The following is a 12,915-nucleotide window of genomic DNA, read 5'->3' on the forward strand; positions in this document are numbered from 1 at the left end:
TGTTACATACTTCCAGCAAAAAAAATCCAGCATAAATCCATCAAATTTTCCTTGGAACCTATTATGGAAAATTTCCATGGATTTTTTCAAGGAAAAATTCAAGGAAATAACATCCCCCATAGCAAAAGAAAGCGGAATAAGGAATCACAAGCAAAAATTCCTCGGAATTTTCCAGTATTTTTCCTTGCAAAATTCACCGAAATTCTCCATGGTGTATTTCCATGGAAATTCCCAAGGATTTAAGTGAATATTTTGTGTGGAATATTTCCCAAGAGATTTCCGTGGATTGAATATGGATTTTTCCACCAAAGAAAATGGAGAACAAATGAAGCTGTCACATACATCTCATATTTGTATTTCCCAATATTAAAGAAATAGTAAATATCACGAGAATTTTGATATGTTTTATTAAATCAGCGATAACGAATTTACACTTTAGAAAAGAAAAAGCTATCGTACAAAAAATTATTTTCCTAAAAAAAATACATTCCATGAAATAAAAACACATATATTTTAGGTCTGCAGTCTGTTTAATGTTATCACTTCACTGTTATTTACACAAAACGCAGCGTCGCATACTTAATAAATATTATAGGCAGGGCCATGACATTTCCTATGTTTCCCATATGTTTCTAGCGTGCTAAAAAAAACTTTTGGTGTTATTAGCTGTTTTCTGTCAGTCTAGAATGAATTAGCAAAAAATATTAATACAAAATAAAAGCCAACTTAATGTTGAATAGGCAACCGAAAACTACAAATTGGCACTACGTAGTTTTGGAGAAATCTTGTGAAATGTGTACGAAAACAGGGAAAAATTTACACTAAAACAGGTCGCATTTTTCAGACCTAATGTCACCCCCTGATTATAGGTAACACAGATAAATCACTAAGATCTTTGCATAAAATTTGCGAGCAAAATAATTCATCTATATTGTAGCGCCACAAACATTCTAGCGGTAAAACGAAAAAACAAACGTGTGGAATTTTCTTAGAAATCTGTATGGAAAGGTAGTGGAATTTTCCGTGGAAGTATTCCTTGTATTTTCCTCAGGAAATAAGCAGGAATTTTCCTACAAAAAAGGGGGCGTGTTGCGATAAAATCGGTGGAAAATCCATAGGAAAACTTGTGGAATATTCCATGGAAAATTCTAGTGGAATCCCCGGACGTTTCACGTTTAATTTTCCATATAAACCTTCCATGGACTTCCACTAGAAAGTGACGTTGGATTTCCATTGTATGTTCAAATTTTCCATGGAAAAATGCAATGAAATACTGCAGAAATTTAGCGTCAAATTCTATGAAATGAGCGAAATTTGAGGCTAAATTTCCGCGGCCTTTTGCTATGGGGACACCATTTTATTTGTTTGACACTCGAGAGTGAAAAAAACCCTGGAAAACCCCATGGGAAGATGGTAGAATTTTCCATAGGAATTCTCCATCTTTTCCCGCGGAATTTAACGCTGGAATTCTAGTGAATTTACTTGAAATTCCATGGAGAGCTATATGATTCTAATGGAATTTCCGACTCCAAATTCCATGGGAAACTTCCTGGAATTTTAACGTTAAATTCCGCGGATTATTGCAATTTGGACGCTAGTTTTCTACTGGAATTTCCGTGGAATTTTGCTATGGGGTTATTAATGAAGAGATCAAAATTTATTCTTTTAGGTTAAAATTTAAATAAAATTAAGTCGTCAAAAAATATAATTTTAAGATTTTTTTTTCTCTCCGTCTGGAGTTTTTGGAAACTTCTCAAAAACTTGGCAGTTCAATTGTGCCTTTTTGTACGGAGAATGATTCATCAAATTCAACATAAACTCTTTCTTGTGCTTCTGCTCAATGAACATTTATCAAGACTAATGCATTGTGCCAATTTTTTTCTCTCGCATTGCAGGAGATGTTTTTGAGAAGTTGGAAGATGAGGATGAGCAAGGATGGTGCAAGGGAAGGAAAAATGGCAAGGTAGGACTGTATCCGGCAAATTATGTCGAAGTGGTCGAAGGATAAATTGCATGATAAAAAATTGAGAAATCACAAGACACAACACCTCCTAAAAAAATATGATTAACTTGTTAATTGTATTGTGAAAGAAGATACATAATCTATTTACTAGAAATTTATTTAACAAAAAACAGAAGCATAACAGAGATTGAAGGACGTCGTAAAACGCGTATTTTTTTTATTTTCTCCATTTATTCTTTTTTCTTGTAACTTTTAACTGAATGCACTATTTTTTTCGTAGTATTTGGAGAGAATGTCTGTAAAGAAAAAAAACATTGAAAACGAGTTGTATTTTTTCCTTTTGGGATATTTGTTCAAGTTTTTTTTTCGTGGTGAAAAGAATGAGTTGTGAAGAAATTTATAAAAGAGATTGGAGAATTTTCATGTCACGAGAGCCTTTTTTAAAAAATAATTAAGTGGAAAAATGAAGAGGAAAGTGTTTTATTTTTCCATTTTAATCCACAATAATCTTTTTAAAATAATATATGTTCTACATAGTAGTATTATAATTTATATATTGATGTTTGGAGGTGAAAATGATCGAAGGAGAAGAAAGTGTTTCGATATTTGTATTATTTTTTGATCACCACACGTTTATTCTTAACAAAACAAAATGGTTAAATTAATTAATGGCGAAAATTGTTTAAGGTGAAGATTGTAATTGTGAAAAGAAAACAAAAGTTATTCAAAATAAAACTATTGAAAGAGTAAAAAAAAAACAGAAATAAACTACAAAAGGACATAAGAGAATAATGGCAAAAAAAAATAGCAAAATCACATCGATTTACTTGATAAAAGATGGAAATCCAATGTAAAACGTAAAAAGAAAATCTTCCAGTAATTTTTAGTAATGTTAAATAGTGGATATGTAAAACTCAAGCAATTTCTTGTGCAGAAAAAAGTAAACTAGAAAAGAGTTAAAGAAAGAGGAAACAGGAGAGAAATTGTCGCTCATGCATCTCTAAAGTAAAAAAAAAAGAAAATCAACTAAAAATGTTTCAGAAAAAAGCACCCATTTTTTTGTCTTTAGAAAACAATTTTGTCTCTTAACTCTTTCGTCTCTTTTGGGTACTCAGAGTCCCAAAAGAGACGAAAGAGTTAATTTGAGATTCAATGGGAATTTTTCTCAAAATGAACAATTTTTTGGAAAAAAAAACAAAAACCACAACAGAAAAAATCTTTTTGAAGTATGTAAAACATCTTAAAGTGGTCTTTTTTTGGAGAACTATACTTACAGAAAGGAAATATGAAGGAAAATAAAAGGAGAAAAATCTTCCTTTGAAATTTGAAATTCCCGCCTTTTTATTTCGTTCCCTGGTGGTAGACATTCAAACTACAAGAAACATGTTTCATCGATGTTTCACCTGTTTCACATTTCAATGCAACATTTTAACCGTTCAGTGAACTGTTCATCGGGTTCATATCGCTGTGAAGGATAAGAAATTGAGCGTGGATTGAGAAAATCGAGAAAATCTAGAATTTCTTTGGTTTTTTTTTGTGTGAATTTGATAAGATGCCGAAGAGAAACCACCCCTCCGATTCGGAAATTGATAGGATTTCCATCAAGGAAGAACGCGCAGAAGGGTCAAGTGCCAAGAAGCCATGCCTGGAAGAGAATGATCACCAAGAAAAGGTATCAGAACCGGCAGCAAAAGGCCCAGAAGTTACTTCTGATCCAACAGCAACAATAGAAGGATGCAGTAATAGAAATGGAGGTTTAAGAGGATAATAAAGCCAGAAAATGGCGTCTCCATACAAAAATCCAAAATTAAAAGTGTATCAAGTCTTACAATTTTTGAGATATTTCCTTGAAAATTTAACTGAGGGTAGTTTTTTATATTATCTTTGAATTCCCTGTTTTAATTTTTTGAAAAACTGTTTTGCTTTCGTAATATAATTTTCCAAACATTCGTATACTCCTAAAACATGCCACAAAGAAGCTGCATTATCTCCTAGAATATGAAAGATAGAGAGGTATATTTTTTTTTAATTTTGTTCCTAAAGACATGCTCTACAAAATGCCTGTTTCACTTCTTTCACTTTTCATACAAATTTTCCAAGTATTTTTCAATTGAAAATTGTCCAAAAAATGACAGTTTTCATTGCATCTTTGTACCGAGAATATCATTTTTTCCGAATTAATAATTATTTTTGTACCAATCTACATTTCATTAGCTTTCAAATGGTACATTAGAATTGGAGAAACTCCTAATAGTTTTTTTGCAATTAAATTTTAAACAACATGCTCCAAATTGGAAATTTTCATGAGCTTTTGATAGCTTTCCGAGCTTCCGAGAAATGCTACTCAAAATTGTTCAGCAATTCGCCACAAGATTACGCGTCGCATTTTTCACCATGTCTTTCCTTTTCTCTCTGACCTTCAGCACGCCTGCAGTTTTTTGCGATCAAGCGGAGGAGAAAAAAAATGCAAAACAACAAAACTCATCCACTGTGTGAGAAATCTTATGAATTACAGCTGAGCGAATTTTTATGATTTTCACGATCAGTCTCGTTGTTTCAAAAAATTGTAGAAAATCGTAAAAATTATGAATCGTCAATCGTCATGGGCATTTCACAAAACCAGCTAATATCGGTGACTACATAATATGCCGATATAATTTTTCTCGGAGAAGAAAAAAGTCAGTGATAAGCCTAAATGGGCTTATGCTATGTGTGATTCTTTCATTGCAAATTCGAATTGGGGGCAAAATCGAAGTCCAAATGACCTTATGCTAGCTGAGATTCATTACAGGAAACCTCGAAACCTCGTCGTTGAAAATTGAAGAGTGCAAATTCGATTGTCAGAAATGCACAAAAATACATGTAAAACTTTAATGCCAAAATGGCTCAGAAACTATTTCGCAATCCGCGAGTAATACTGCGATCTTAAAAAATCCGCGAAAAAATCCACGGTCCGGGAAAATCCACAATAAATTCTGCCGGCTGCGTAAATCCGTCAGAAATTCTTCGGTCCGCAAAAGATTCCGCGATCCGCGAGAAATTTCGCGGTTCGCGAAAATTCGTGAACGATTCCGCGATCCGAGAAAATCCGGGAGCAACACCGCGATCCACGCAAATACACGAAAAATTCCGCTGCCCACTAAAATCCACGAACACACCGCGATCCGCGAAGTTACAAAATAAACCTAAAAGTAGCGAAAAAGCATAACATGATTTCGAGATTACAATAGAAAACCCGATTTTGAAATGGAACTTTTGTGAAGGAGAGAAAAAATGAGACATGCATGTTTTACGTATATCTTTGTCTCTAAAAATTGATAAAAAAAATTAAATTTTCAAGTGACAAAATTTCTATTTTTATTTTCTTCATAGTCCAAAATTTCTATTTCTTCAAAAAGGACACGTGCATTTGACACATTTAAAAGATAGGGGGAAACAGGTTTATTTTTTGGCCTTTTTTGGTACGGGAAAGTACTCTCCTTTCGAATGTTCATGCCTTGGAATAATGGGAATTTTCTTTTATTTTTCGTATGAGACTTAGGGGAAAGTCGTCTGCCTTTAAATGCAGCAGCCTTTAAATGTTGCGATTTTTTCGTTGTTCTCAAAAGCATAAATTATATTCTATTAACTATTAGATAGCTATCCATCATCCTCACAAATCATCAAAAAATGGAGAGCCTAGTTCCTATTTCCTAGATGCTAGATAAAAAAAAAAATGAAAATGAGCTCTAAACTGTAATTTTGATGTAATAAAAATCATTTTACAAATAAATCTTCCATTGTGACACATAGAAGGTTAATCAGGCTTAATATTTCTGTTAATACATTTTGGTTCAGATGACACAATTTTTGTGGGTGGCAAAAATTTGCAAATATCACCCTGCAGCAGCCTTTAAATGCTAATGTCGTGTGCCTTTAAATCCTATCTTTCCATACATCAAAACATGTGAAATCGAACTCATACTTTTCTCTGACGAACGTCATACAAATACTTATAACCCGCTATCTTGCTCCGGCCGGGATGTTTCAAGTTGACAATTGTCAACTTCAATGGCATTTTCTTCCAAATTTTCAAGTGCAAAACAGTGCTTCAGAAAAATGTGAAGAAAAGTTATTGTTTAATGTCTTTTGACTGCAGTGATGATTTTAGTGAGTGCGTTAGGCTTCAATCTAATCATTTATAGCCCATTTACTTTTATTGATTTGATATTCTCAGTGAAAAAAAACATTTAAAGGTAGCTGGCTCGCGTTTAAAGGCAGACTATGCCAGCTGCCTTCATACAAATCGACATCACTTTTTTAATTTCCTCAGAAGGAAAAACTGAGGACTTGTAAGTGCTCAATGAGGTAATCATATACGCCGAATGAACAAGAGAATTTTTTGGTGTAGTAGAAAATAAAATCCATTTTGTGGATTCTTCAGAAACAAATCTTAAATTTGGAACTACATTTTTCGTTTGAAGGCAGACGACCTTCCCCTACACATTTCTATTAAATATTAGTTAGCTTATCATCAATATTTATGATTATGTGATAATTATTTATAAGTCTCTTAGGAAAAATAAAAGAAAAATCACGCTATTCGCAGGCATGAACGTTCGAAAGGACAGTTCTTTCCCCTAACCCTTACGATTCGAAATTTAAAACTTTACAATCTTGGCAGGTCAAACTAATAAATAATTAACATGACCTTTATTTTTCCTCCATTCTTTCCAAAATCATGTTCTTCTTGGGCATCTTTAAAAACGCATCCTGCGATTTTTTTATTTTTAAATATGTTTTAGAGGCCGACTCGGTGATAATTTCATATAAGAAAATACTGTTGAATCAAAGATTTTTCAAGGTCAAAGGTTAAAAATGCTCTATAGAGAGCGTATTTTTAAACCGAATAGAGTGACATTTGGTATAGTTCCAATGATTATGCAATTTCTTACAATTCTGAAAAGGGTATAATTTTTTATGAATCCATATAATAAACCAGTTTGTATCTTCAAGGAGTAACAAAAAGATTTTCAATATTAGTAACTAATTTGTTCCGAAAGTCACCATCGCAGCAAGAAGGACGTTAAATTTGTGGCATTTTTCAAGCTATAATATTTACGGTTTCACTTTTTTTTTATTCGAGATTGGCGAGATTTTTCCCCTCCTGCTACCAGCACTGGCACCTTAACTATAGACCTTAACTGTTAGACGAAACGGATGAGATCTTTTAAATTGCATTAATTTGTTCCCGATAATTGGAACAAAATGTCTATATTTTGGTTCCGACTTTTAGCAACAAATTTGTACTTTTTAAGAGAGGCAAAAGGATTCCCCATATTAGTAACGATTTTTGTTCCAAAAATTAAATCGTCCACGGACACCGAAAATTTTTGAAACGAATATGTTACAAATGTAGGGATAGTATTTTTATAAAAAAAAATCTACAAATTTGTTCCTGACAGTGGGAACAAAACAGTAGAGCGCAACAAAATTCTATTCCAACTCACAGATCAAATTTGTATAAAACGAAATCTACTGAAATTTGTAGGTATTCCACCGTATCGAAACGGTTCTAAAAGAAAACTTTTACACAATTGTCACTATTCTTAACAGAACCGTAAAGAAATAAAAATATTGGAGCGAATAAATATCTTTTTTAGGTACATATTTGTTGTGTAACAAATTGTTCTAAAGAAAATTTTTACCAATATTTTGGTCAGTGTCCAAAAGTTTTTACTGTGATTGTGCAATTTGCTAACAATACTACAATTGGACTTCAGATTAAAATTAGTTATAGTTTCATAACTGGATTATTATATGGATTCATAAAAAATTATACCCTTTTCAGAATTGTAAAAAATTGCATGACCTTTGGAACTATACCAAATGTCACCCTATTCGGTTTAAAAATACGCTCTCTATAGAGCATTTTTAACCTTTGACCTTGAAAAATCTTTGATTCAACAGTATTTTCTTATATGAAATTATTACCGAGTCGGCCTCTAAAACATATTTAAAAATAAAAAAATCGCAGGATGCGTTTTTAAAGATTCCCAAGAAGAACATGGTTTTTGGAAAGAATGGAGGAAAAATAAAGGTCATGTTAATTATTTATTTATTTAGTTTGACTTTCCCGTACCAAAAAAAGGCCAAAAAACAAACCTGTTTCCCCCTATCTTTCAAATGTGTCAAATGCACGTGTCCTTTTTGAAGAAATAGAAATTTTGGACTATGAAGAAAATAAAAATTGAAATTTTGTCACTTGAAAATTTAATTTTTTTTTAATCAAATTTAGAGACAAAGATATGCGTAAAACATGCATGTCTCATTTTTTCTTTCCTTCACAAAATCTCATAATGCATCGCAAGGCTAAAAATCTGCCTTTGGGTTTTCAACCTTTTCAATGAGTTTTTTGTGTGCTCTGGGTCTGGGGAGCGCTTCGGAGAAAAATAGACAGACGATGAGCGTGAACAAAAAACAGTAGAAAAAACGAGACAACTGATGGCGCGTGATGCCTCTTTTCACCACCAGGGGACATCACGGATGCTTTGAGTAGCTCCGCGAGAGCTTGAATCTGGAGCTTTTTTTTCCTTGACGATGCTCTTAACGCAAAAAGAACCCCAAAAAGCTCCTTCAGGGCAAGAGAAACATATTCAACCCGTTGCAGCTCCGATTCCTTTGATTCCAAACGCATCTACAAGCTCTGAAAATCCTCAAAATCAGAAGAAAGATGGTAAGTACACATTCCAGTTAGATCTGATAGATCCAGTAAAACCTAGAAGAATTCGGTTAAAAATTGAAATAATCCTTTCAAACCCAAAAGTTCAAGTTCCCCCATAAAAAATCCTCTCGAAGGAAATTTCATCAAGGGATTTTCCTAAAAATTTCACCAGGTACCAAAGGAATTTTCCTCCATAAATCTCCAAGATTACCAATCATAGGACTTCGAGTGGAATCCCATTAGCAAAATTCCGCGGAAATTCCAGTAGAAAACTAGCGTTCAAATTGCAATAATCCGCGGAATTTGACGCTAAAATTCCACTAAGTTTTCCATGGAATTTGGAGTTGGAAATTCCATTGGAATCATAGCTCTCGGAATTTCAAGTAAGATATACTGGAATTCCAGCGTCGAATTCAGCGGAGGTCCGCGGAACATTATATGGAAGCTCACACATGAAACGTCCGCGAGATAAGCTGGAGAAATCGTATGGAAATTTCCACTATTTTTCCATAGGGTTTTCCATGGTTTTTTTCTCGATTGTCAAGCAAATAAAATGGGTGTTGCTACAACATAGATGTTTGCAAACCTTCCGCAAACATTTTTTAGTGATTTATGTGCAATTGTAATATAATTAATTATACGACACTGCGTATCGTGTAGATTGTAGATAATAGTGAAATGATTACATTATAGAGGAAGGTTTTGCACCTTTGTAATGTTGCAGCAAAAAGTTGATTTTTTCCAAGTTACTAAATGAATTTCATCCATGGACATATAATCTAAAAGCTAGTCCTACATCTCACATTTCCTGACAAACTTGGAAGCCAAGGCCTTTTTTCCTGGGTCTAAAAGGCAAAAATAAAAAATTGGCCTAAAATCGTAATTCTGATGTGTAATATTTTATGCATTTTTGCACACTGCAAGTGTCTTTTCGAAAAAGCAACTATTCCAAGTTATAGAGGGTTTATCAGGATTAATATTTACCATGAAAATCTTTTGCTCGAAGGGGATCGGTTTTGTGGGCGGAGGAAAATTCACAAAAATTACCACCTTTACAGCTCAGGAAAATTGAATTTTACAGCTTCGTAAAAACATCTGTCAAAATTACTGACCACCGAATTTGAAAATTCCTCTCTGTTTTGAGTCACACTGTGCACGCCGCTCTGGATATTTGACTCATCAGAGATTCCACTGAATAAATTCACAAGAAAATTGGGATATTAAACAATTTTCACTAAAATCTCGAAGGAAAACACGCACTTTCCCATCAAAATGAAACTTCATCAGATGTTTTTATTTTACTTCTCTCAAATTAAACATTAAACCTAAATCTGCTTATGGTAGATGTGCGTCTTTCATTGCCCATACGGTGCGTTTTGAGAATTTTTCATCCAATTTGCATTGTTTTCAAGCGGAATATTTCACATTTTACTTTAAATTAATCACTCTGGTAATTCTAAGAATCACTGATGTTCAAAAAATGTTCTGTAAGACAGATTCAAGACGTTAGAGAAAAAACAAGGATTACAATAGGTGTGATTACTACTTTCTGATTTGTGCAGCGATGAAACTAGACTGCTTATGGTAGATGTGATTCTTTAATTGCCACTTTGATGTATATTGAGTATTTCTCATTCAATTTTCCTTGTTTTAAAGTGTAACTTCCCACATTTCACTTTAAATTGGTGGCTGGTCATTTTTTAAATCAGTTACGTTCGAAATATGTTCTGTAAGACCAATTGGAGGTGTCAGAGAAAATCCGAGGATTACAATAGGTGTGATTATAAGAGAATCACACCTAACCGAGCTCTTAACTGACTGTCAGAATGCAGGGAAAAAATGGTTTTCCGAGTGTCAAAAAACATGTGTTAGAAAAATAGTTTAAAATTGATTTTTAATGCGTGATACCTCCTACAAATGGTGAAAACAAGTAAATGAAAGTTAAAAATTCCCTCGGAAAATTACACTGGCTCCCAGTGAATTTCCGAAGAAGTTTCTACCGGCATTCTTGGGGATTTAAAGGGAAATTTTCCTTCTAGTGATTGGGAAAATGCCCTGGTCATTCCTCGAGGATTCTTTCAAATTTTCCGAGGAAAAGTCTTCGAATTTTCCAGAGCATTCTCGAACATTTCCCAGGGAAATTGAAGGAAAAGTTATCCCTAGAAAATTCCTTCCGGACATACATGAAAATTCCGTGGTGAGTTCAGGAGAAATCTTGGGGGAAATTCTGTAAAAGTTAAGCTTACACTTCGGGCGAGATGGTTTTCTGGTTGCAAAGTTCATATAGAACATCAAATATTTTTTAAATGAATAGGGGAATTCAAGCAATTGTGTTAGGGAACACCATGTATATAAGTCATCAACTCAGTAACAAAAAGTATAAGGTAAAAAAGGGAAAAATTGAAGAGACCTAAAAGAAAAAGAAATTCAAAGATGAGAAATAATAAAAGAAAAAATGTGAAGATTTTTTATGAGTTTTCCTAAGGAATTTCCTGAGAATTATTATCAAGTTTTTCCGTTATTATCGAGTGCCGATCTGTGGATTTATTCCAAAAATGGTGCCGATCGTATTCCGATCTGTCGATCTCTTAGCAAAATAATGCTAATCTGCCGATTTTTAGGTTGAAATCTATTGTTGACTTATTCACCGATTGCTCTTTTCTTCCATTTAAAATCCAAGAGATCGGTTTCAGTTATAATTATTAGATCCGTCAGAGAATATGTAAGGGAGGAGTCCTTAAGACAATCGCGTGGATGATTGCCTAAGCCGTCAGAGGTTTCTCCAGAACCCCAAGCGTTCTTCCTAACGATCTGTTCTCTACGACGATGCAACATGAACTAACTCTAAATACTAATCCTCCCTACGATACCCCTTCAGAAAAAGCTAACTCACAGTTTAACACTAGGAACACTACTAAGATAAATCGGTGCCGCTCCGAGAGACATATTTATGATGACAATTCAAATACCAGCGTTTAATCGTTGGGGAGAAGCTAGTGCTAACATAATTTTACTTTTTTGAGCAGTAACTTTGGCTCAAGTCTTCAAGAGAAACAAAATGCGGCACGATTACGTGAAGAATGCAAATTGGAGGCCTCCAACGACTGTCGGAGAATCTATTCGTGGTAAGTTTGTCTTTTTCAAGAAAAATCTAGCTTTTTTGGCATTGAAAATCGGATTTAAAAAATGTATTCAGAGTGCAACCATTGGGTCACACAATCAAAGATAAAGCTCAGGGACTACATTTACAGCATCGTGAACGAAGGATATGATTTGATCAGGAACATTGAGACGAATTTGCGTTGGCAAGGTAAGATTTTTGCAAATTGACGCGTGTTCCTTGTACCTGATGCAGATTTTTCTATTCAGCAGAAATCTACGAATTCCACTCCAGGAATGGCGTCATGTTCAGTCAAATGAATGATCTCCTGGACATTGCTCTCTACAGCACGGCTCCGTACAACAAACGAGTCAGAACTGGGGGACGTAAGAGCTACAACAAACGACACCAAACTGGAAATCGAGGCTACAACTACTTTTAGGAAACTACTTCAATTTTAAGTGCTTCAAAAAACGCAGTGAAGAGCCCAGGAACAGAATTGAAAATCGAATGAATCGATTTCAAAATGAAATTTGTGATATTTTATGAAATATTTTTCAGAAAGAATTCCATCGTGAAATGGTTTTAAAAATCTGTAATAATAAACTTTATCAGTAAAAAGTTTATAGAAGAAATTGAACATCTTTGGTTCTGTAAGATCTGTAACAGAAATTGAATATAAATAAGTGGAAAAAATGAATTTTAAGTCTTTTGACTTTTGTTTCTTTCATGGACTTTTCTCAAATTTTTTCATCATTTTAGATTAATTTTCCTGAAGTATAAATTAAATTCTGGAAAATTAATGCCAAAAATTAATAATTACATTAATTAATTAATTAATGTAAATGTACCAAATTTCGGCATAGTTGCATGCAAGCGCCAAAGTCTTATGCTGAAATGTAATATTTTTAATACAAATTGAATTTATTTGTTACTTTTTTATAAGGAGTGTTCCTTGGAACCTTGTAGACAGTATATCACCTTTATTTTCTCTAAATTCACTCTTAATACATTCTAAAATGTATAAAAATGTAGTAGACATTACATTTGTGGCCTATTTCAGCCACCTTCACTTTCACAGTTCTTTGCCCTTCTGAAATTCTTCTAATGCCTTTTTTAGATCATCTTGTTCGTCGAAGCGACATTTTT

The 12,915-nt window shown here is 33.6% G+C and overlaps 2 protein-coding genes across 7 annotated transcripts in view; both read left to right on the forward strand.

Moving 5' to 3' along the window:
• Window positions 1-3,293, forward strand: part of LOC129806038 (protein kinase C and casein kinase substrate in neurons protein 1) — a 44,138-nt gene extending 40,845 nt beyond the window's left edge. For all 6 annotated transcript variants that reach the window (XM_055854351.1, XM_055854349.1, XM_055854353.1 and 3 more), the window contains one exon: window positions 1,896-3,293. In XM_055854351.1, coding sequence (XP_055710326.1) covers window positions 1,896-2,008 — 113 coding nt within the window. In that variant the 3' untranslated portion in view covers window positions 2,009-3,293. The remainder of the gene's footprint in view (window positions 1-1,895) is intronic.
• A 5,261-nt stretch (window positions 3,294-8,554) lies between these two features.
• Window positions 8,555-12,479, forward strand: LOC129806060 (uncharacterized). Its single transcript, XM_055854377.1, has 4 exons — window positions 8,555-8,678; window positions 11,693-11,791; window positions 11,863-11,976; window positions 12,036-12,479. Exons 2-4 carry the CDS (start codon window positions 11,725-11,727, stop codon window positions 12,206-12,208), a joined length of 354 nt encoding a protein of 117 aa, XP_055710352.1. The 5' UTR covers window positions 8,555-8,678; window positions 11,693-11,724; the 3' UTR covers window positions 12,209-12,479.
• The last annotated feature ends 436 nt before the right edge of the window (window positions 12,480-12,915 follow it).

The sequence above is a fragment of the Phlebotomus papatasi genome, chromosome 3, assembly GCF_024763615.1.
Source record: "Phlebotomus papatasi isolate M1 chromosome 3, Ppap_2.1, whole genome shotgun sequence".
In the NCBI taxonomy this organism is placed as follows: Eukaryota; Metazoa; Arthropoda; class Insecta; order Diptera; family Psychodidae; genus Phlebotomus; species Phlebotomus papatasi.

Bases quoted from the DNA above. Each gene is read 5' to 3' on its own strand.
- LOC129806060 (XM_055854377.1), top strand. From the start codon at position 11,725: ATGCGGCACGATTACGTGAAGAATGCAAATTGGAGGCCTCCAACGACT. The intron at 11,792-11,862 runs GTAAGTTTGTCT...AAATGTATTCAG, and splicing joins TGTCGGAGAATCTATTCGTG to AGTGCAACCATTGGGTCACA. The intron at 11,977-12,035 runs GTAAGATTTTTG...TTTTCTATTCAG, and splicing joins GACGAATTTGCGTTGGCAAG to CAGAAATCTACGAATTCCAC.